This window comes from Candida dubliniensis, chromosome 3 (genome assembly GCF_000026945.1).
Source record: "Candida dubliniensis CD36 chromosome 3, complete sequence".
NCBI lineage: Eukaryota > Fungi > Ascomycota > Pichiomycetes > Serinales > Debaryomycetaceae > Candida > Candida dubliniensis.
Window position 1 is genome coordinate 1591890 of NC_012862.1, and position 24746 is coordinate 1616635.

A 24746-nucleotide genomic window follows, 5' to 3' on the forward strand; every position below is an offset into this window, starting at 1 on the left:
ACATAAACACACAAAACACATTCACACCCAAAAAATAACAAAAAGAAAAGGGGAGAATAACGTTGGGTGATTCTTATTTCTGGTTTCTTTTTGTAGGGGAATAATAATAATAATTCAAACATGATATTTGACTTGACTTAGCCTCGCCTTAAGTGACTAAAATTTACAAATAAATAATGAGCCAAGTATTAACGATTATCCGAGGACTTTATCGGAGACTAACTGGCCACACCTTCTTAGATTTACCTCAACAAAAGCAATATTAACAAATCTCTCAATAAAATCTACTATTCATTAATTTATCGGTTGACATTAGTCGACTAGAAACAGATTCCCTCGAAAAAGAATCAATACCAACAGCCACTACAAAAGATATGGTTTCATTTTATTTTGTTGGTATAACGTGTGGTCGTTCCTATGCAGGAGAACGTCGTATCCTGATGGTTTTTCCTTTCTGTATGTTTTTTTTTTTTTTGCAACTCAAACCATCTTTGTTTCAAAAGATATAATTTGATCGAACAATACCGAATACGGTAAACGACTTCCAGGCTTTTGACATGTGAGTCCCATTATATCAAAGCCTAGTACCCCTAAGAAGGATGGCATTGTTTTGGTGTTCAATATCAAATATTTGTTATCAGATCTTTGCGCGTGTTTCTTTTTGAGTTGTTTCTCAACAATGATTAAATCCCAACAGTTTTGATTCTTCTTTCTTTCCATTCTGTCTAAATCATCGTACCATTTCTGTTGTAGTATTGTCTTTACATTATCAGTTTATTTTAGTACCTTTAACGACCAATTGAATCGCGTAATACTGTTTCTCATACGTTGTCAGGTAACCATTCAATTCATGTAAGCTTCCTGTTTTAGTAATCGAGTTGCGCTTATCACGCCAAAAATAAGCTATCTCGGCCTTAGATTCAGTATATTCCCAAAATTATTTTTTGCATGGCTTCAGTGAAATGAGCAATTGGTACTAACTACAAGGGATAATATATTGGTATTTGATGTATAGAAACAAACAATAACAAACCCAGTAGAAGGTGCTTTATCGTCTTGGTGCAAGTTCCCACCGCCAGTACCATGGTTAACGCTGCCCGCGCAATCGCCTAAAAAAAAAAGACCGCTAAAAAATGTAGCAAACAAATCAAATTAATTGAATATGTTGAGAAGCGATTTCGAAGGGGGAAAAAAAAAAAAAACTACTTATCTAATTCATTCGATCTAATTTAATCTAATCTCCTAATACTCCCACTTCATCAAAAACATCTACTTTCCTTTTCCTTATTCTGTTGATCTGTTACTTCTCGTTTATTTTTGGATCACCATTCAACATCGTCCATGTCATACTCCGGAACGACAGGTTCAACACCTCAACGATATCCAGGTTCAGCTATTAATGAAAATTCTCAACTATTGACTAGCAGATCGAAACACAGTACCTATTCAAATATCAATCGTATAAACAACGAAAGTGTTAACCCCATAGAAAAGAATGATAACGACAAAGCCCAAAAGAAATCTGGAAGCAAGCTAGGCACATTCGACGGTGTGTTTCTTCCTGTCACATTGAATGTTTTATCCATTTTGATGTTCTTGAGATTTGGATTCATCATTGGACAAATGGGTATACTAGGAACAATTTTTTTGTTGATATTATCTTATTCCATTGATGCTTTAACAACACTATCTGTTAGCGCAATTTCCACCAATGGTACTGTGAAGGGCGGTGGGGCATACTACATGATATCCAGATCATTGGGTCCAGAGTTTGGTGGTGCCATTGGGATAATCTTTGTCATTGGACAAATTCTCAATTCATCATTGAATGTAGTGGGGTTTATAGAACCATTGTTGGTTAATTTTGGTATTGGGGGTGATATGGCCGATATTTTACCTACAGGTTATTTTTGGCTGGTGTTGTATTCGACAATTTTATTGGCAATATGTACTGGAGTGGCTATGGTTGGGTCACTGCTTGTTTCTAAAACAGCACTACTTTTATTTATTATATTGACAATTAGCACTTTATCTATTCCATTATCGACTATTTTTGTCAAGTCCTTTTACCCCTTACCACCACCCTATAGCGACATATTATACACTGGATTGTCGTGGGAAACGTTTTTCGAAAATTTGTATCCTAATTTCACAAGTGGTGCTGCTGGTTCAGTATTGCCTCCAGGCGAAAAAGAAAACTTCACTGACTTGTTTGGAATCTTCTTCCCTGCAACTGCTGGTATTTTTGCAGGAGCTTCGATGCTGGGTGAACTAAAGTCCCCATCAAAGTCTATCCCTCAGGGAACAATAAAGGGGTTATTTCTTACATTTGTTTTGTATATATCAGTTATTGTTTCAATGGGTGCAGCCATACCCCGAGAGTTATTGCATGTTGATATCAAGGTCATACAAACCGTCAATATCTCGAGCATTGTTATCATAATGGGAGAGTTTTCCACATCTTTGTTTTCCGTGATCATGGGTATTGTTGGTGCCTCTGCAATGATCACTGCTATTGCTGATGATAAAATTATCCCTGGGTTATCTATTTTTACCACATTAAAAAAACCATCAAAAGAAAAGAAAAAAGCACAAATTTATAGTATCATTGCCACTTGGTTTATTGCACAAATATTTTTATTTGCTGATATCAATCAGATCGCCACGTTTATAACAATGGCATTTTTAATGACATTCATAGTTACTAACATTGCCTGTTTTTTATTAAAAGTTGGTTCAGCTCCTAATTTCAGACCTTCATTCAAGTATTTCAGTAGTAAAACTGCTTTTGCTGGTGCTGCAGTATGTCTTGTAGCAATGTTTATTGTTGATGGTATTTCTGCGACATTGGTGATATTTTGCATGACTTTCTTAATCTTGTTGATTCATTATCTGTCGCCACCTTCCAAATTTGGTGACATTTCTCAATTATTAATTTACCACCAAGTTAGGAAATACTTGTTAAGATTAAAATTGGAAATGAGTGTAAAGTACTGGCGTCCACAAATATTACTACTTTGTGACAATCCACGTACATCATGGAACTTGATTGGATTCTGTAACCACTTGAAAAAAGGAGGATTGTACATTCTTGGTCATGTGGTGTTAATGAACGATGACACAAATCCATCATGTAATTCAGACAAAAATTACCGAACATTTTCAACAGGTACCTATCAGGAAGTGAGAAAGCAAAAGCAAGCTTGGATAAAATTAAGAGATATGTCGAAAATCAAAGCATTTGTGCAGATTGCTTTGGGGCCCACTTTGCCGTGGGGGGTACGAAATGTCTATCTTGGATCAGGTTTAGGCGGTATGAGACCAAATATTACCGTTTTGGGATTTTATGATTTCAAAAAGCATGGACTTGCATTACCAATATTACCAAGTTATGATAGCAACAAGAAATTTGTGGGACAATTGCCCACTGATACATTAAGAAAGGAAAGGAAAGTTTCAATCAATCAATGGGTTCAAATTGTCGAAGATTTAATTGTATTGCAAGCGACTGTTGCCGTTGCAGCAAATTTTACCCAAATGGTTCTTCCCAAAACAGAAACGGGAAAAGGGCTTTTCAAATTCAAGAAACCATTTAAAAATGAGAAACCAGCAGAGAAATATATCGATTTATACCCAATTCAAATGTCTTCCGTGGCACAGCTTGACAATGGTCAATCGATATTGTCAACTAACTTTGACACTTATACTTTGATTTTACAATTGGGGTATATTTTATCAACTGTTGATGAATGGGAAATCAATAATTATAAAGTCCGTGTTATTGTATTTGTTGAGTTTTCGAATGAAGTGGCGGACGAAAAGGAAAGATTAGCCGGCTTGTTATCAAGTTTGAGAATTGATGCAGAAATTAGGGTCATTTGTTTGGAAGAAGCAAATTTGGATTCCTATAATTATATGATCAAAGGGTACACAAAATCACAACTGAACAAGACTCAATATGATAAAGTTGACAGGATTTTGGCATGTGATCAATGGTGGAAAAACTTGTCCAAAGCGAGAGAGACACTACGTGATATTGACAAAAGGAAAACTTTGGGAAAGCAAAAACTGAGAATTATACCAACAAGAACAGACTCAAAATCATCACTTTTTCCAGAAACTTTTCAACCATTGAATTTGACTTCAGGAAGTCCACAAGATGTTCAAGTTCAAGGCTTGAAGAGTAACAGAAGATATACACTTTCCAATTTGCAAGAACAAGGGATGTCGCTATCATTCAATTTGAGAGCTGCCAACCTGACAACTGGAAAAGATTTACTATATGCCGATTCAATAGTTGATAGTAGTGATAGTGAATCAGAAGACTCGTCTTCATTTGCAACTTCAAACACTACTGCCAACCTTGGCTACCTGTTTTCTAGAGACAACAGTTATGTCAATCTTGCTTCCTCACAAGCCACTTTAGAGAGTGGACAAAGGGATGACCCCTCTAAACCCAAAAACGCATTAATAGAGCACAATTTGTATTCCAGAACCCATACGCCAGAGTTATTATCTAGTAGATCTTCTGTGATCAATTTGAGACCAAATTTCCTGTCAGTTAAAATCCCAACAGCAAAAGTTAATGATGACGCTGAGGATGGTGATGACCAAGAAGACGATGAAGAGGAGGGTGACGTGAAAGATAACGAAGAGGATGAAACAAATAAAGAAACTGCTGAAAAAGGAAGTATCTTAATCAAAGATAAACAATCAAAGGCAAAAGACAGGGCTAAACAATCGATCCAATTTGTTGAAGATGAACCTTCGAAAAATTCACTGGCTAATACTGAATCAACTGAAGTTACCCAGCAAACCAGCAAAACCAAAGCCAAAAACCTTATTGTCAACGATGATGAAATTATCCATCACATGGAGACACCACAATTTTTAGCTGCTGAAGACGATGATGAAACAGATTTCCCGCCAATGTCCTTAAGGGACAGCAAATTTCCTTCATGTGGTCCATCAAGTGCAAGATCCGAAGTATATAAACAGAAACCAAATGTGTCAACAAATCAAAACACTAACTCTGAAAGAACCATAACTAGAAAACAGTTACAAGAAGAATTAAAAAACTTAACCTTCAATGATATTCCTGCAAAGGGACAACATTTGGTGTTGAATGAATTAATGAGTAAAAATTCACCATCTGATAAAACACACATTATTTTTAGTACATTACCTGCGCCATCGAACGGCACTCATTTAAACGATACTGATTCATTTGATTACACTAACAATTTGGCTATTTGGTTAGACGATTTGCCACCAATTTTGTTGGTCAATTCTCAAACTGTAACAGTTACAACTGCATTATAAGAAAAAATATATAGATATATTTATTTATTTCCAACTATTTATGCTTATGTATATTTATCATAGTACAACTATCATATCATTCTCAGAGAGTAGATTATTTGGAAGTGAGAGAGAGAGAGAGAAAAAAAAGGGTTGTAAAAAGAATAAAACTGGCAATACACAAAAAATCCCATAAATCTACCTCATCTCAACACATAAATAACATCCAGGTGTTCCAAATTATTCCACTCTCCGAAAACCTTATTATCGAGTGTGTAGTTATCCTAAGAAGACCATGAGTATTGATAATGAAACACTGACTGCTTTGAGAAATAGTGGTCAAGAAGTTAAAAATGATACTAACCAAACAAGTGAATTATCGAAAGAAGAAAAACTAAGAAAACGTAGGGAACAATTAGAATTATGGAGGCAAAAAAAGCAACAACAACAGGCTCAGAATAAAGTAACGAAAATAGAAGATAATACCAACAATGGCAGTACTGATGAAGTTAAAAAGACTCGTCAACAAAGAATAGAGGAATGGAAACGAGCCAGATTACAAAAACAACAGGCAACCAAAGAGAAAACCACAACTATCACAATTAAGAAAAAAGTTCATCAACCAACAACTAGATCAACCCTTAAGAGAAATTTGGATTTTGGCGACGATGAAGATGAGATGAAAAATTCACATCGACCTGTCTTCAAGAAGCCAAGCTTGGAGTATGATGAGATACTGGAACACCAAGAGGATAAAGAGTCTGAAGATGAATTGGATGCTTTTCTTGCCTCCATTCGTGAATCGGAATTGAAGTCAGATGATACAAAAGCCGAAAAATCTATAAAAAGTGTACGTGAAGATGACAACCACAGTCTCGCTGATGATGAGGAGGAAGAGGAAGTTGACGAAGAATCAAGATTACAAGAGTTGATTTCCACAAAATTGACAAAACTTCAAAACAAAGGTAAAGAATTACAATCAATAGATCATTCACACGAAAACTATCAAGAGTTTCGCAAAGTTTTCTATAATGAAACTTATGAACTACTGTCCTTACTGAATGAACAAGTAGAATTAATTAGACAAGACCTTGATAATATAAAAGTCAAAGGTACAGATGTTCCACGACCAATACTAAAATGGAGTCATTTGGCATTACCGACAAATCTATCTTCGGTAATTCATGATAAATTGAAATTTGAAAAACCATCGGCAATTCAAAGCCAGGCATTGCCAACAATTTTGTCTGGTCGTGATGTGATTGGAATTGCCAAAACAGGGTCTGGGAAAACATTATCGTATGTATTACCTATGCTTAGACATATACATGATCAACAGTTTTTGAAAGATAACCAAGGCCCTATTGGATTAATATTGAGTCCTACACGTGAATTGGCTTTACAAATTGAAAAAGAAATACTAAACTTTACCAAAAAGAATAATTATCTAAGAGTATGTTGTTGTTATGGAGGCAGTTCTATTGAAAATCAAATTAATGAATTGAAAAAAGGTGTTGAAATAATTGTTGGTACTCCAGGTAGAGTCATTGACTTGTTAGCAGCTAATTCCGGAAGGGTGACAAACTTGAAGAGATGTACATTTGTGGTACTAGATGAAGCAGATAGAATGTTTGATTTGGGGTTTGAACCACAAGTAAATAAAATATTCACTCAAATCAGACCAGATAGACAAACTGTATTGTTTTCAGCCACATTCCCCAGAAAAATGGAAACATTAGCAAAACAGATTTTGGCAGACCCGGTTGTAATAATTGTGGGTGGTATTAGTGTGGTTGCTCCTGAGATTAAACAGGATGTTATCTTATTTGAGACCTCTTTGGAAGAACAGGATAAATACAAGCAACAGCGCATTGAGAAGTTGCACGATATATTATCTAATTATCAAATAGAACGTCCCGATTCTAAGATTCTAGTATTTACTGAGAAGCAAAATGATGCCGATGAGTTGGTTGCCAATTTATTATCAAACAAATATCCTGCTATTGCAATACATGGTGGTAAAGATCAAATGGATAGAAAATACGCTATTAAAGAATTTGCTAGTATGGATAGTGGTATTAATATTTTGATTGCCACTTCTATAGCTGCCAGAGGGTTGGATGTTAGAAATCTTGGGTTGGTTATTAATTTTGACCCACCAAATCATATGGAGGATTACGTTCATCGAGTTGGTAGAACAGGTAGGGCTGGTGCCAAGGGGAATGCTGTTACATTTGTTAGTTCTAGTCAACCAAAAGAAGTTTTCAATTTGGTGAAAGCTTTAAAATTGAGTCATTCTGATATTGATCCTAAATTAGAGGAAATAGCTAACAAATTTATCAATAAAGTTAAAGCAGGCAAAGAAAAAATTGGTTCTGGATTTGGTGGTAAAGGTTTAGATAACTTGCAAGAAGTGAGAGACAATAAGTTGAAATTAGAAAAACAAAGATTTGGTGATCAACAACCGCCACAGAACCAACAAGAAGAAACAGAGACGAAAAAACCAAATAATGAACCTGCGACAGATATTGCCTTACCTGAATTCAATATCATTGAAGGTAATACTCCAGAAACATCAGGTCCAGATAAATGTAAATTCTATTGTAGAATTGTTATTAATGATTTACCTCAAAAAGTGAGGTGGAATATTGTGCAACGAGAGAATTTGTCTAAAATAATTGATGAGTCAAGAACCTCAATAACAACTAGAGGTCAATATTACCCACCAGGCTCAAAACCATTATCCAATGATCAAGAAAGAAGTGGCAGTTTAGCAAAATTATATTTGTTAGTTGAGGGGTTGACACTACAGTCAGTTACCGAGGCTATTACTTTGATCAAGAAAAAAATGTTGGAGAGTTTGGATATTATGAATCAAAGAGAAAACTTACAACCAACTGGAAGATATGTTGTATGAATAAATAAATATGTTTCTATATCTATGAAATACCAATTGGTAAGGCTGTTTGAATAATGATGATGAAGGGGTAGTTTGTTGTAGTATCATTTCGATAGTTGTGCCTGTGATAATTTCTCCGCCATATATTGCAACGGAAGAACCACCACCAAAAAAAAAAAGAGAGACCACATTATCTCCGACCAACATCCTTGTTCTAACCCCACATACTCTACTCTACCAATAATTTTTATATATATATATATATATAGACTTTTTTTTTAAAAACTAATTTATTACTTTTCTTTTCACCTTTAATAAACTTTTATCAACTTTATCTAAGTTTCAACCATGCCTTTTGATGCTAAAAACTATTCCAATTACGAATTTTTCACCATCTCTCAAATACAGCCTGGATTTGTTCACGTTCAATACACTAACCCCAAAACATTGAATGCCTTTACTGAAAAAAATTGGAGAAATTATGGCGAAATTTTCAAAAGATTAGATCAAGAATCTGATGTTCAATTAATTTTGGTTTCATCTGGAGTTCCAAGATCTTTTTCTTCTGGATTGAATTTAAAAGCTGCCATGGAATTATTTGCAAGTGAAAGGCCAAGAGATGAAGGCATCAAACATTTACATGAACACATTGTTGATTTCCAAGATGCTATTGGTACCCCATCAAGAATCAATACACCAACAATTGGGGTTTTGAATGGACTTAACCTTGGTTTAGCTCTTGATATGTCTTCTGCTTATAGTATCAGAATTGCCGTCAAAGATGCAGTATTTTCCATTGCTGAAGTCAATATTGGAATTGCTGCAGATATCGGATCTTTACAAAGATTGCCATCTGTTGTCAACAACAAATCATTGTTAATGCAACATGCTTTGTTGGGAGATAAATTTGGAGCTGAAGAAGCTTTGAAATTAGGTTTTGTGAGTTGTATTGTTGACTCAATTGACGAAGGTGTTGAATTTGCTAAAACATTAGGTGAAAAGATATGTGATGCACCTGCATGGGCTATTAAAGGTACCAAGAAACACATTCAACATATATTAAATGGTGGTACCATGGAGGAAGGCTTGAAGAGTATTGCTAAATACAATGCTGTGAATATTACTGACAGCAAAATGAAATTATAAACTGGTTAAGCAGGTGTATGTGGTATTATATCTATTTAAATTATTCTTCAATATACATATATATATATATATATATATATTAGAAAGTAAGTGGTTTGGATTGTGATTCGCTCCTGGATTGAATGCACAAAAACCATTAGAATATTATCGATCCGGGTAAGTAGCCCATAACAGTTTGTTATACAGAGACCGAAAAATTTTCATAGAAAAAAAAAATAAAAATAAAAAAGATACACCATAATAAAGTGGAGAATTCACTCAACCAGCTGAGCGTCATAACATACTTTTAGCGTTTAGCAATGCTGGGAATATTTAGAGCCAACAAGCATGTGCTAACACTATCCAAATCTTTTCGATCTTATTCTTCCATAGCTGTTGGTGTGGATGATATATCTCCACCTGCCAACTCGACCGAATCGGGAGCGGCCTCCTCCTCCGCAACAAAACCATCAACTACGCTAAACTCATCAACTATTCAACAAATTTTAAAAAACTTGCCTTCAGCAAAATTAACAGAATCATACAGACTAAGTTCAATTTTACTTTCAGATATTCATACTACTAGTAGTTCGCGTGATGATCAAATTCGTCAAGAATTGGTTTTATTAAGAGACCAACGAGATTATCCCAATTTAATCAAGATTCTCGAAGTCTGGTCTAGTAAGGACATCAATGGGATGATGAAAGTATTGGGTCATGAAACCGTTTCTAATTATTTAGGGGAGATAATTTCGTTTGGACATTTGTCGATATTTAGACACTACAATTTGACTCCAATTTTAAACTCAATTAAAGTTCATTCATCATTTGATAAATCAAGATCTAGACGTAAGTTCACACCTCATGATATCACTAAATCGATTAGAAATATATATAGCAATATTTTATATGACGCCAAAAGTGGGGAACACATTTATAATCGTGAAAAAAGAAAAGATATTTATGCAAGTGGGAATTTAACTGGGTATAAATTGAGTGTTAGTGATTTTGAGAATTTAATTAGACTTGAATTGGGTAATTTTAAAGTTGATCTTGCGTCTCGGTGGTTTAAACTTTTCAGAAAATATGAAGGGGGCGATGAATTGTACAAACTGAAAATGACGCCTGAATTATGGAAATTGGTTTTCAGAATGGAAGCCGGGGGCGATAACAAATTATGGATTATTAAACCCACGGAATTATCAAATATCTCATATAACCCCTTGTATAAGAGAGGATATGTTGGTCAGCACGTCAATTTTTCCATTCAAGATATACAGGATATTTCAATCTGGCCCGATTTGGATTTAGAATTTCATGGTTGTATGGTGCAGCATTTTGGATACAATGGGGAAATTGAAATTTTGAAAAAATATGTGGAAACAATATGGGGTATCAACAGTAAGGGACAATTAAGTGGCTCCAAGCTTTCTAAATCTGATCGTTTGTACCCAGATTTGAAATTCTTAAGCAGTTTATTTGTATCATTAGCATATAATGGAGAATTTTATTATGCTATCAAATATGTGAACAATTTCCAAAAAATATATGACGAGATGGATAGCACTCAACTTGCTAATAAAAATTTCTGGGAACGAGTATTCCATTGGGCAAATATATCAACATCATTTACTGAAGAGAATGCATTAAAGTATTTCCTCAAACAAAGTAATTACACTGGAGAAGGCTTGGAGAGTTTATTATTGCAAGAACTTACAAACGATGTTGACTTTGATTATGAAGGTTATTTGCAATTTTTAAATAAGCTAAAAGTTGAAAGATGTGATATTTTTAATCAAATTTGGCAGATTATTCATCAGGAAGAAGAAAACTTTGGATTTTCAAATTACATTTATAAATTGTATTTGAATTTCTTAAAAGAACATATCATTACTACTGAAGTGGAAACAGAACAGAAATATTACGACTATTTATCGATTTTATTAAAAAAATATCAATTGTATCATGTTGATGCAAAATCTTTCACCAAAAGAAGCAATTTAGGATTCTTTCCTACTAATGATATTGATAAATCGATACGAGTTCTTTATACTGATGCTCTACGAGCATTAATTGAGTTTAAAGGGGAAAATTTGAAGATAGGACATATTGAACCCTTAATTAATGAATGGAGTCTAGATAATGAAATGAGATTGGAATTGGAAGACTGGGTTGCAAATGACAGACTAAAGTATTATAAAGAGAAGTTGGAAACAAAACGTGAACAATTTATGAATAGCTTAAGATCTGATGATAATGAGAATGAGTCGTTCTTGGATTTAATGTGAATAAAAGATACATATTTATAGGTATTACGTTATAGTAATTAATATTTATTAGATGATTAAAACAAAAGTGGGTACGTGTAAAACTGTTCAAAAAAATAACCGCAACAGAAAGAAAGCGCGAGAGAGAGACCACGTAATTTGTTACTCTGAAATTTTTTTTTTCTTTGATTTGTCGAGTGGTTGGAACAATTTTGGTTGTCCTCATTCTTTTTTTCTTTTAAACCTTATACTGTCCCCACTACACCTACAACCACAACTAGTTTAATCACAATGGCTGCCGAAGGATTAGAAAAATTAACTGAAATTCCTGTTGAATTCTTCAAAGATGGAAGTGCATTTGTTAAGAAATGTCAAAAACCAGATGAAAAAGAATACTTGAAGATTATTAGAGCCGTAGGTATTGGTTTCATTATGATGGGTGTTGTTGGCTATGCCGTTAAATTGGTTCATATTCCAATCAGATACTTGATTGTTTAGATATGAAAGGAGAAGAAGAATTGTGAATGAATCGGGAGGACGACCCACATGTGAAAAAGAAAGTTGAAACAAAGTTAATAAATCAGAAACGAAGAACTCATTTTTTTGTTAATTCAGTTCATTTATTGGAAATCGGGTTATTTACTATTTGACGAAAGGTAAGAAGAATAAAAGTAGAAATTGTATAATTAGTATTAAAATATATGAAATCATCTTTGTTAATATGTGTTGAATGTTTGTTATGATGGTTGGGGAGAAATTTCTTTGGAAATAAGAATAGTTCATTATTAAGAATTTCTATTTACATGTTTTATAAAGCATCTTCGTTCAGTTTATCAAGCATGTTGTTACTTTTCTAATCAGGATTCTCGTATTTTGATTTGGGTGTTCACTTTTGTTGTTTAACAACCTTTGGTTGAGAGTTATATTTATATACAGGCGCGTATTATTTTTCCGTTGTAACTGAGTGAGTATTAACTCTTTTAGGAACGAAAAAAAAAAAAAATTTCCAAACCTCATCTCACTCATCTCTAATCTACATCTCATACTCCATCTCTGTTATATTTTCAACTTAAGGTATATATAAAATTCCTTTTTTCCACACAGCAAAAACAACAATAATGTCACAAACCTCAAGCTTTGTCAAAAAACTAGCATCCAATGACAAGCCTACAAGAGATTCTGCATTGGAATCATTACAGAACTTTCTCGGTTCTAAGAAAGATTTATCGTTATTGGATTTAAAGAAAATCTGGAAAGGATTATATTTTTCAATGTGGTATTGTGATCGATCGAAAGCACAAGAACGGTTAGCTGAGAATTTGGGCAAATTATATAGTGAAACTGTTAGTGTTCTGTTATTTCCTCAATTTGTGTTGGCATTTTTTGATATTATAAGTATTGAATGGCCTAATATTGATCAATGGAGAGTAGACAAATATTATTTATTAATAAGAAGAATTTTAAGACATAATTTCAAATTCTTGAAACAAAATAATTGGGATGACAAACTTGTGGAAAATTGGGTCAATGTATTACATCAAAGTGTATTAAGTGGTGAAAAGAATGTTAGTATGGGATTACCCTATCATTTGTGTGACATATTTATAGATGAATTGGAATTGGTCATGTTTGAAGATATTCAAGAAGAAATCGATGATTTGGATAATGATGCCAGTTTAGAAGATAAAACCAAACTACTTGGTAAAAAAATTGATATTGTATCAGAAGTTCCCGTGTTGAAACTACTCGAGCCATTTCAAAAGTTGAATAAACTGGCACAATTGAAAACATTGAGAGAGAAATGTGCAGAAGAAGTCTTGAATGATGAAAGATTGAAAGACTGGGGTGTGATTGAAGAAGATGATGATAGTGATAGTAGTGATAACGAAGATTCAGGTGATGATAATGACGAAGATGAATGGAAAGGGTTTTAGGTGAAAATTATACGAGAATCTCAATATGAAGGCACCTGGAAAATTGTATTACGCTGTAGATTTTTAAATTACTCTTGGCTTAATGATTAACAGGACAAATTTGTCTTGTTTTTGGCATTGATAAAAGAAGGCTGCAAAAGCAAAAATAAACAACAAGGTGGCACACATTCTGCCAGTCGAACCAGTAAGCCCAGGTATTACATACCAATTGTATGTAAAGAATTGGTTTTGTTTTAAGGTACAGGTGTTATAAACTGTACGCTCCTGATAATCAATTCATTCTAAAGTGCAGTCAAAAAAACACTTCTCAAAAAAAAAAAAAAAAGATACGACAAACGAAAACATCTCTTACAAACATAACTTTTCTCTACATCATCTCATGCCAACAATATAACAATATGCCAAAGTATCATCCAAACAAAAACGAACTAAACCCATATATTCCTCGATATATATTAGAAACACCAAGATATCAACAAGATATAACTAACAAATCTTCTGAACAACAAGAGCAACATACTCACGATCAAACCACAACCACCCATGATCCATTAGCCCATCAACGGAAAACGGGGGAAATCATCGATAATAGTGTAGCCCAATCAGGAACTGGTATTAAAGATGAATTCAAGGGCACAATAAGAGTAGAAGAAAATGAAACCTATGATAGTAAACGAGATCGATGGTATGGATATTCTACAGAGGAATGGTTAACCCATTTGAAAAATTGGAATGAAAAAAAGCAACCTCGAAAAAATCAATCAACACCAGATAATGATGATTCTGATGATACTGATTATGAATTGGAATTAATTGAATTAGAATTGGATCAAAAAGATATGAATAAAAACATTAAAAAAGATCCCATGGAGAAAATGCTTAGAGATAGACAAGATATACCAGCATATATTTATAATATCACTTCTAACCCCAACAATAAAATAAGAATTGAATACGATCCTAAATCTAGATTAGCCAAAGATTCTGCAAAAGGGTTTTTAAACAAGAGGAATCAATTTGTTAAAAAATTAACTGGTGATGGTGATAAGTTGATGAAACTACAGAAAATGGCACAAGCTCTTGATAATGAACAAGAAAAGGATCGGAAATTGGCTAAATTAAAACAAGAATTTTATGGTGAAGAAAAACCGAAAACTATACCACAAACTGATTTGAGTCTAAGTCTCGAAGCAAGTCCTACATTAATGATGTTGAAATCAAAACAATTGCAAAATGAAAAAATGACAAAAACATTGCAAAGCAAGCAAGAGGTTATGGAAAAGTATCATGCATTGACAGAATCAGATAGTAATGAACTGAAAAAGAAAACGGGACACCTTGAAGATCAATTGTTTTTAAATCACAAATATATTTATGGCAGTTACTATGAAAATGGTAAATGGGGGTATAAATGTTGTAAACAATTTGATAAAAATTCACGCTGTACAGCTACTGATTGAATCGATTCAACTTTTTTTTGGTTCGCAATTCCTTTAAATAATCCAACTCTTCCAGTTCACGAGTCGCACACTATCATTACTTTTATCATTTTTATCAAGCAATAATTCCAATATTGGTATTTCTTGGATAGATTCCAAGACTAAATTGATGTATTTCCCATTATTGGTAAGCATTTTCATTCTATTGAAATTCAACAATTGACTTAACTGAATGCTACCATCAGATTTATCAAATAAGGATCTTAGATAAGTATCCTTGCAAAGATTTTCAGTTGAGAAATAGTATTCAATCTGATGTTTGATACTCTCCTTTTTAACACTGATTACAGGTGAAGGTGGCTGTTGAAGTGGAGATGATGATGATGATGGTGGTGGTCGTGGGAAAATTGGTGATGCTTGTGATTGCGGAGACTGTAGCAGTGGTGAAATTGGTGAAATTGGTAAAGATGAATTTGGATGTGCTTCGTTGAAAACTGGTATTTGATAAATCGGGATTCCAAATTGGGGATATACTAGCATTGGAGAAGCAGAATTGGGAAATGACAGTGCCGAGCCAATGCTTGTTGTGAAAGAATCATGCGGAGATGGAATAATATCAAACAGTTGAGCCTCAAATGGTAGAATTTCAAATGGTAGAGGGTATGTGTTTACTACATTTGTGGCATATGGGGGTATTTCTTTGGGACAGTCACCACCGATCCTATACTTGTACAATCCAGTGCCACCTTTGATTTTACTGGACTTTGGAAATTTGGGTTTTTTGATCTTTGTGTTTTTCCCAACGCTAATGAGGATCTCTCTGTCATCTTCTTCTGCTGTATCTTCACATTTATCCCGATGGATGTGCTTGTTATCATCGTCAATGCTAGCCATATTGGCTAATTTATAGTTCAAGTTTGAAATTGAAGTTGGTAACAGTACAGTGGCTGCGTGGTTATCATTGGTTGATGGTAGAATGGGAGATTGAGAAAATGAAATGATTTTCATCTTATTAGATATTATCTCAATGTCCTCGGTTAGATTTGAGCTTTGATCTGCCAAATTTGCAATTTGAATATTTCTATAAAATGAATTGTTTTTCCGCTTCTGTTCCTTAGACTTTTTTGAGAATTTATCGTTTTGTTGTGTGATTGGGTTGGAATCTTTGCCATCGATTGATTGATTAACTCCCCATGCATTCTTACTAGGGGGTGGAGCGGGTAATAAGCGCTTAAATGTTGACATAATTAGTGTGTTTGCTGTATTGGTTTTTGTGTTTTTGGAGTCTTGTTATAAATAGTGATAGCGTCTGAGTTTAGTTTCCCAACGAATTGAACTCTTCAAGTTATATATACTATTGAGTTTGATAAAAGAGAATCACCGTCAAAAAAAAAGTATAAAAATAAGTAATGACTTGATTGTAATTAAACAAAAGTTGAGCTATTTTTTTTTTTTTGGTTGTAAAAGTGTCTCTTTTTGGTTTTGAAATTTATGGTTGTGGAAATTAAGAGACCAGAAAAATATACACACACATGCCTATGTGATAAATAATTGGCAACATTTAGAATTAAGATTATAATTTGACTTCCATCTTGGTTTGACTATTTTATAACTATGAGGGGTTTTATTACAGACTTAACTGGAAGAATTGTTCAATGCGGGACAGAAAACAGCGAATAAAAGAAAGCTGCAAGACTGTTTCGAAAGTGAAACCTATATTATCAACAGTTAAAGTAATTAATACGTTTCCAATCATTATGATTGAGCAGAATTATCGAGGAAAATGAAATAACAATGACGCTATTCACACAACGTCAAGTATTATGGTATTAAGTTATGAATGCACACCCAAGCACACACTTATTTCATCAATTTTAAGTCACCCACGAGGCAAAAATGTAATGCAGATGAAGAAAATTACACTTTTTTAGTTTACATTTATGATTGCTGAGCTAAATATCTTTGCTTTAGAATTTTTTTGACAAATTACAAGTCATTTATCCAAGCATTTACTTTACTTGAAGTATTTTTGGTGGAAATGGAAGTCTGCAATATATTTATGAATGGAAAAAACAGAAACTATTATAAACACTCTGAAATAACTGTATTTACCAATTAGTTGATACACGGGGATTGCCAAATGCACTTAGATCTAAGAAAGAAGGCTTATAATTCATTCTAATAATACGTATACCTCTATTTATAGTATTGTAGGGCACGTTGACAGCCCCTTTTTTATGATGTATATATCTACAAAAGTCTATCGAAAACCAAAACACAAAAGGATTTCCAACTACACACACGAGAAGCTAACTTTCACCGCACGAAAAGAAAAAAGGTTGCAAACTCGGTAAAACCACATATCTTATCTATGAACTCAAAAGTATCCCTGAAGTCTAACATGTATCACTACAAGGAAGATAAAATACATTACTTAATTAAAGATTCCGCAAATATGATACAAACAAAAATAAGCTAGTACCAGAAGTCTTAGAGAACATAATAGGAGATAAAAATATTATTCAGTTTCCTCTGTTGATAAGTCATTTAAAACTTTCTACAAACCTAGGTTTTGATATAAAGTAAACTTATGGTCACAACTCTTAAAACGAGTGGTACATGTACAATTAATGCCGAACAAATAAAATGTGCACAAATAACTTTCCTTAGATTATTCTCAGTCTGATTCGAAAGAGCTTTTATTTCTTAGTGTCACAGGATATGAAAATAACTTAATCAACAATTTTCCATGATATGAAGATTATAAACTATAATCCGGCTCACCTAATAAGAAATGAAGACTTTTAAAATCTTAGCTATACCCATTTGATTGCATCAAGTGTTGAATGGTATAATACAGATACCGCAATACTTATCGATTTGAAATGGCTTTCTGTCAAATATCCTTTCATTCCCGCCACTTTGAGTTGGCTCAAAATAGTAGTGTGCTTGAGCCAATAATATTATTTTGTGTCATATTTGTATTTTTGTGTCATATAGAAAACGTGGGCCCCTTCTCTTCCTTGATTTCCCAACACAAATTTGACAAACATCCTTTTCATTTTGATTAGTAATACGAGATTTTTGTATGGAACGAATACTTGATACTCGTGTCTAAATGAGATACGGATAAGATAGAGGGGTTTATTTATAACTGTGAACAACTCGAAAAGAATGAGAGGAGTTAAGATCACACGGTCAAAAAAGAAATTGGTATTATAATATTGTAAATCGTACAAAAAAAAAGTGGCGGAGAAACAACAAATGAAGAAGAAGATTAGTCTATGGCAATTAATTGAAAAAACTAAACTAAAATGGAAATCATCCAACTAGTCAAGAAATTTCTTATTGTCGTGTGCAGAAATTCTGAAAAAAGAATAATTAGTCGGCTGAAATCAGAGAATAATAATAACAAAAGAACTCAAAACGTTGATTAAGAATTGTTTAATTAATTTTGTCCCTTTCCGGAAACTTCTCTTCTATCTCTAATGAAATATCTTGTGCTTTTGTTTTCCTGGACTCAACCACTATCGATACTTCGACACTCCTCAAATTTTTGCCTTATTTTAAGAAGCTTTCGGTGCTATAAGATATTTACTGAAAGTGTAGAACAGAAAATAGAATTATGTTGAAAATATTCTGGGACAGTGTTATTACTGATAAGCACATAATGCAATGCAACAAGTAGGCTTTGATTAGAATCAATGTTTGTGTAATTTATCTTAACAGTTAAGTTGAGAATATTGTCAGAAGACAAGATATAGTGATAACTATTATTATTGTGTGTGCGCGTGCGTGCGTGGATTAGTACCCAAAAAAAAAAAAAAAAGAAAAGCACGATCCCCACGTTGCTTCGATTTCTACATACATCTTCCTATCGTTCATAATTTCGTTTCATTCTATACTTATATCACGCACGTTATATTACTCAAATATATAGTTATATATATATATAACCTAAGCGACTTGTAAAATTGTAAAATTGTAAAATTGTAAACCTATTCAAAAAGAATAAATTATATATTTTTTTTCTAAATCTAATTATTCTTCTAGGTAATATTGTGAAACCATTATCGTATTTGCCCATACCTATATCTATAGATAGTATTGCTATTGTTTTTTTTTTTTTTTACCCACACCGTTATTATGAGTTTACCTTCACCTCCAATTTTAAAAACTACTATTATACAACTAAACAAAGAGTTGGATCCTGAAGATGACAACAACAACTACGAAATATTGACTAATGACTATAATAATTATGGCAGTTCTAACACCTCGGAAGCCGGATCAATTCCTACATCTCCAATAATAGAAGTTTCCGGCTCCACAAAGAGCGGATCGGGTTTACCAAACAAGAAAAAAAGAAGAAGATCAACTGCAAATATCGACTCCGAAGAGTTGGCGAAACGTAAAAATGAAACTAAACAATTGCATTCTATTATTGAGAAAAGAAGAAGAATAAAGATAAATCGTGAATTTGAGGCTTTAAAATACTTGATTCCTGCCTGTCGAAACTGTCATAGTAGTTCTAGTGGTATTGCTACACCAACATCATCAACTAAAAAGGCCACAACAAACAATAATAACAACGGGAACAAGATTGATGGAATGTATAAACTCACAATTCTCAAATCCTCCGTTGAGTATATTTTATATTTACACCACATCATACAAAAACAACACCAATTATTGTCACTAGTTAATGGTGGAGAAAACACTAGTGGGGATACAATTACTGAAAAGTTAAAGGCATTGGAAGAATTTGATATTGACTTTGCAAAAGTTCCATTGAACGTTAACCAGTATCGAAATATTGATAAAGACTTTAATTTCAAAGATTTAATGCAAGATTTAGATGGCAGATCAGGGAGTACAGAATCACCAGAAACGATTCTAGAAGAAATTGAACCAGTTTCGGACGAAAACCAAACTAACTCCAGCACTACAGGCACGTTTCATTGCACAAATTCTTCTGTTTTACCTTCTCGAACGTCTAGTATCGTTTCCAGTCGTCAGTCACTGCTGCTTCCTACACCTGAATTGACTCCAATACTATCAATATTGAACAAATATTCAACCAGCAATAATCAATTGAATCATAGAAAGAACTCCAATCCAATCTCACCACAAACTGTTTGTATCAAATCTCAGAATCCATCGCCATTTACAATGCCGATGAAATCGTCATTATCAACAAGTATCATCAATTCCCCCTCGTCATCCTCTTCATTAAGTGGTAACAAGGGCTATATGGCTGGTAATAATGCGGTAAATACAGTAAAGTTCTCATTACCAGATCCTGTAGTTAACCCAAACTCCACATTAAATGATAACGTACCTAGAAAGGGGTTTATAAATGGAATACCAGAAGAAGAGGAAGAGGAAACGATAAAGGTAAAGGAAGCTCTTGTAAAAACAGAAATCGTGAATACTGGTAATGGAAGCAGCGATGAAAATAATAATAATAATAATGATAATGATGATAGGGTATTGCTCAAATTGACTGACCAAGACGTTTCTAAAACTTTGCTTGCTTTAAGGAAATCAAGTATAGATAGCCTTTTAAATTAGTAATGTTCACCCCCTTCCCACTTCCTTTGTGCTTGCATTCGATGGCAACTTCATTTCGATTTTTAGATTTTTACTATTTCCTTTTTGTTTTCGTTAGAGGTACCTTTTTTTTTTAGATAGATTACTTATTTCTGCGTTTTTTCTTTTTTGTTTTATTTATATATATTTCTTGATAATTTGAAATACAAGTTCATTACTTCTTTCTATATAATGCTGTTTATATGAATGTATTTACATGTTATATGTGAAAGAAATAAATCAAAGTAATGACAATATTCATAACAATTCAAAATCATGTAGATATTCAACAAACTCATCAACTATACTTGGCCATGCCGCCATCTCGTCATAATCTTTGAATTTTATTGGATCAGTTAAAACAATTTCCTTAAAAAACAAATAAAACATTGACCAACTGTCGTAACTTATAGATTTCTTGGTCATGTATTCGTTATCTGTCAAGAACTTAAACCATTGTTCAAGTCTTTCATTTACATGATTTCTAAATTCTTCATCAAGCCCATTGTCTTTGATGTGAGTTTCGGTGGTTATTGGCAATAACAATTTCCAATATTCAATAGCTGTCTCTAAATCCAACATTTTCTGGTTTTCCAACTCCAATGAAAACTTGAATGTGAAATTGTACAAATCCCTAAACTTTAAAGGTTCCAGATTCAGGGTATCAACCGTGATATCTTTGAAACTGTCAGTATTGTTCACCAAATCGTTATTGAATTGAGTTATAAATTCACTCATTGCTCGTATATCAAAACATTTATAATATTGCCAAACATTTAAAAAATTATCTCGAGTGAAAACTCCTGTTTTTGGTGATTTTAATAATAATGCTAAAGATAATGATTCAATTTGTTCTGGTGAAATACCTAAATCACCCAAATACTTTAAAGTCCCTTCAATATCTATTTTATTTGGGTCATCGTTGTCCTTGTATTTGTCAAAAATCTGAATTAAACGATCATCTATTTTCACTTTTGTTGGTTTATTGATCACTTGGGCCTTGTTTGGATGCTTGTTGTAGTAGTTATCTATAGCTCTTGTTAAGTCATATCTTGCATTATCTAGGTATTTTGTGGCAGTAGCATTGGAAGTACCAGTTAATTCACAAAACTGAAGTCTTAATTGGGCTTTATTTGACTTGAGTGATGTTAGTAATTTACTCATTTGACACCTCTTTCTTAGTCTCCGGTCAGTTTTATCCTTGATATCACAAATAAAATATATGGCAATTGTAAATATAAAAAGGGAAAGATAGGACTAGTAGAAGCAAAAGATAACCTTCCGTATGGAAAGAAAGAAAAAAAAGGAAGACACTCTAAATTGAAACAGCAACATACCATTTGAATTTGAATACACAATTGTCTATATATACGGTTGTGTGTATATCCAGTTTGTTTGGGAATGTAGAATTTTGTTCTCAAATTTTTTTTTTGGCAGTAAGGCAATCTTCGATTCATGCAAAGTTAAAATTTTTAGTTGTGGAAAAGCCAAACCAAAAAAACAAAAATAATCCACGCCACGCTATCAATTTTTTGGGGGTGAGTCAAATTTGTGGCCTACGTTTCCGACCAAGCAGGATCGGGACGTGTATCTCGAACTAAATTCTGGTATGATCTTCTTACTTTACAAACACATAATCAAGCGTGTTGTTTTGATTTTTAGTTTCCCGCTTTTCCTTTATTTACCATTGTATATAACTATTACCACTCCAATCTAATCTAATCTAATCTAAAGCACAAATGGATTCACAGGTAGAAATAGATGCAGATATAATATCGTCGATTATACCGTTCCCTAACTTGACAGATCTATCCAATACCACATCAGATTTGGATAATGATATACAAATTTTATTAAATTGGTTGTCCCCTTGCATACCGGTAACATCTTTAACCAAGTATCAAGATTGCGGTTCCCCCTTGTTATTGTCAAGAGTTGTGGAGCCATCACAAAGAGTTAAATCAGCTATTCGCAGATGTTTGAAAGATGAAATCAACCAAACTCAATTCATTGAACTATACATAAACACAATCAATGAAAAAGTTACTCAATTTTTTGAATCGATCTATACCAAGAACTTGAAGTTTATTGAATACGTTAATATCATCAAAATTTTGCTACACTATTATAATTCCCAATTTGAATATCTTAATTTATCTGATAATGTTTATAAGAAGTTTGAAGCAAAACTAAGCTTTATTATCACGTGTAATTTACTTAATGAACAATCATCATTTAGGATCAACATGAATCAATTTTTCGAAGAATCGTTATATGTTAGAGCAACTTTGAGCAACCCCCTGTCGTCAATCACATTGAATTTAATTGACATAATATCAATATTGGCATCAATTGGCATGTCTGACTTGTTGAATGAAATTGTAATCAAGTTATCCATTGATAAAATCAAAAACTTTACAAATACGTTATGCAAAAACGTATGGAATAAACCTTTACTATCAACTATAAACAACTTTATACAAGATGAAATTTATCCGAATTTTTATATTGTGATTAGCTATACCACATCATCCAATTTGACGGATTCTATGAACAATGTTTATCTTTATGAATTGGTTAGAATCGCACATGATGAACTAATAAATTTGAGAATCCAGGAAATATATTCCATGGTTTTGCAATATCCTCAATCTCAAGTTGGACTAAATGAATTACTTCAATGTTTACTGAAAGTTAAATTTAATCTGAAACAATATGAATTGACATTGCTTTCATGTGCTATTGATCATTCGATTAATACTCAAGCAGCACAAAGAACAGAGTTGGTAAATAGTTTTATTGATTACTGTCATAAGAATATCTTGCATGCCGGTGCCAATACCATTGATGTCATAACCACCTACATTAAGACTATAAAATCATTTTTAATTGTTGATCCCAAAGGTGTATTGCTTGACAAGGTTGTAAGACCGATACGGCAATATTTGAAAACAAGAGAAGATATTATCATCAAATTGGTGCATGGATTACTTGATATCTCCCCTGACAATGAATTGATTGAATTAGCTCGGGAGTTACGTCATCCGAGCAACAAATACCGTTCGAAAAATGATCATTCAAGAGATATCTTAGAAGATTTGCTTGATTTGAATTGGCAACCTGATCCAATTGATGCATTGCCTGATTTCAAGAAAGGTAAAGTAAGCGACATAATTGAGTCCTTAATTTCAATATTTGATTCCAAAGACATTTTCATTGATGAATTCACTAGATTATTTGGTGACAGTTTAATCAAATTGAAGGATTATAATGTGGAAGAAATAGAACTGAATTTGAATTTGCTAAAATCCCGATTTGGTAAGCAAAATTTTGCTACTTTAGATGTTATGATTCGTGACATAAAAGAAAGTGAATATTTAAATGATTTATATGTCAAGAACACGGGGAATACCAACTTCAATGCTTCTGTATTGTCACATCTATATTGGTCTAGTATTTTGGATAGCATAAATACTGACACTAGCAATTTTAAAGTTCCCAAACAAATTGAGCAAAAGTTTCAAATGTTTAAAGAAAACTTTGCCGAAGAGAAATATGGTAGAACTTTGGAGTTATTACCGAGCTTGGGATTGGTTACATTGCAGCTAGAATTTAAAAAAAGTGGTCGTCGAACTTTCAAAGTCACCCCAGATAAGGCATCGATAATATTTTTGTTTAATGAAAAGGAAGATGAATTATCAGTCAGCTTTATTGCCCAGACTTTGAATATGTCAGAGTATATGGTTTCTAACGGGTTGGCATATTGGGTTAAAGAGGGAGTGCTTATGGAATTAACGAAAACTTTGTATATTGTCAATGACGAAGAGGAGGAAGGCGTGTTTCCAGAAAACACAGAAAGCTCGAAACAGGAAATTGATAGTGCCACCAGTAATCTAACATCAGTCAAATCTTCGATGGAGAGTAAATTTTCAGAGATTGCTATTATTGAATCTTATATTATTACAATACTACAAAATTTAACCCTGATCAATTTTGAAAGAATGAAAACCTTGCTTAATTTAATGGTTCCAAAAGATAAGCTAAACTTTGCAAATGTTAATGAAACCCTACTTGAAGAATATCTTGATTCATTGGTAGAAGATTCCAAAATTGCTTTTCAAAACGGAAATTATAGTTTACCCAAATAAAATGACTTTGTGTGAGCAGTATAATTATACAAGCAACTTCA

General features: G+C 33.2%; 11 protein-coding genes across 11 annotated transcripts; 9 read left to right on the top strand and 2 right to left on the bottom strand. All coding sequences in view use genetic code 12, as the record gives it.

The window, feature by feature from the left end:
• Positions 1-1341: 1341 nt before the first annotated feature.
• CD36_86680 (ion transporter, putative) lies at positions 1342-5322 on the top strand (the record flags this gene model as incomplete). Its single annotated transcript, XM_002419523.1, has 1 exon — positions 1342-5322. The coding sequence occupies one exon, from the start codon at positions 1342-1344 to the stop codon at positions 5320-5322; it is 3981 nt and encodes a 1326-aa protein (XP_002419568.1).
• Positions 5323-5596: 274 nt separating this feature from the next.
• CD36_86690 (pre-mRNA-processing ATP-dependent RNA helicase, putative) lies at positions 5597-8218 on the top strand (the record flags this gene model as incomplete). The annotated part of the gene is made up of 1 exon (XM_002419524.1): positions 5597-8218. One exon carries the CDS (start codon positions 5597-5599, stop codon positions 8216-8218), a length of 2622 nt encoding a protein of 873 aa, XP_002419569.1.
• A 330-nt stretch (positions 8219-8548) lies between these two features.
• On the top strand, positions 8549-9346 carry CD36_86700 (enoyl-CoA hydratase/isomerase, putative; the record flags this gene model as incomplete). The annotated part of the gene is made up of 1 exon (XM_002419525.1): positions 8549-9346. The coding sequence occupies one exon, from the start codon at positions 8549-8551 to the stop codon at positions 9344-9346; it is 798 nt and encodes a 265-aa protein (XP_002419570.1).
• A 299-nt stretch (positions 9347-9645) lies between these two features.
• CD36_86710 (uncharacterized mitochondrial protein, putative) lies at positions 9646-11613 on the top strand (the record flags this gene model as incomplete). The annotated part of the gene is made up of 1 exon (XM_002419526.1): positions 9646-11613. One exon carries the CDS (start codon positions 9646-9648, stop codon positions 11611-11613), a length of 1968 nt encoding a protein of 655 aa, XP_002419571.1.
• A 270-nt stretch (positions 11614-11883) lies between these two features.
• Positions 11884-12090, top strand: CD36_86720 (protein transport protein, putative; the record flags this gene model as incomplete). Its single annotated transcript, XM_002419527.1, has 1 exon — positions 11884-12090. One exon carries the CDS (start codon positions 11884-11886, stop codon positions 12088-12090), a length of 207 nt encoding a protein of 68 aa, XP_002419572.1.
• A 620-nt stretch (positions 12091-12710) lies between these two features.
• CD36_86730 (ribosomal RNA-processing protein, putative) lies at positions 12711-13526 on the top strand (the record flags this gene model as incomplete). Its single annotated transcript, XM_002419528.1, has 1 exon — positions 12711-13526. The coding sequence occupies one exon, from the start codon at positions 12711-12713 to the stop codon at positions 13524-13526; it is 816 nt and encodes a 271-aa protein (XP_002419573.1).
• Positions 13527-13924: 398 nt separating this feature from the next.
• On the top strand, positions 13925-14986 carry CD36_86740 (pre-mRNA-splicing factor, putative; the record flags this gene model as incomplete). The annotated part of the gene is made up of 1 exon (XM_002419529.1): positions 13925-14986. One exon carries the CDS (start codon positions 13925-13927, stop codon positions 14984-14986), a length of 1062 nt encoding a protein of 353 aa, XP_002419574.1.
• Positions 14987-15019: 33 nt separating this feature from the next.
• CD36_86750 (polysome-associated RNA binding protein, putative) lies at positions 15020-16210 on the bottom strand (the record flags this gene model as incomplete). The annotated part of the gene is made up of 1 exon (XM_002419530.1): positions 15020-16210. One exon carries the CDS (start codon positions 16208-16210, stop codon positions 15020-15022), a length of 1191 nt encoding a protein of 396 aa, XP_002419575.1.
• Positions 16211-19111: 2901 nt separating this feature from the next.
• On the top strand, positions 19112-20539 carry CD36_86760 (helix-loop-helix DNA binding protein, putative; the record flags this gene model as incomplete). Its single annotated transcript, XM_002419531.1, has 1 exon — positions 19112-20539. The coding sequence occupies one exon, from the start codon at positions 19112-19114 to the stop codon at positions 20537-20539; it is 1428 nt and encodes a 475-aa protein (XP_002419576.1).
• Positions 20540-20815: 276 nt separating this feature from the next.
• On the bottom strand, positions 20816-21897 carry CD36_86770 (Nedd8 ligase, putative; the record flags this gene model as incomplete). Its single annotated transcript, XM_002419532.1, has 2 exons — positions 20816-21814; positions 21895-21897. The coding sequence occupies 2 exons, from the start codon at positions 21895-21897 to the stop codon at positions 20816-20818; spliced, it is 1002 nt and encodes a 333-aa protein (XP_002419577.1).
• A 399-nt stretch (positions 21898-22296) lies between these two features.
• Positions 22297-24705, top strand: CD36_86780 (anaphase-promoting complex (APC) subunit, putative; the record flags this gene model as incomplete). The annotated part of the gene is made up of 1 exon (XM_002419533.1): positions 22297-24705. One exon carries the CDS (start codon positions 22297-22299, stop codon positions 24703-24705), a length of 2409 nt encoding a protein of 802 aa, XP_002419578.1.
• Positions 24706-24746: the final 41 nt, after the last annotated feature.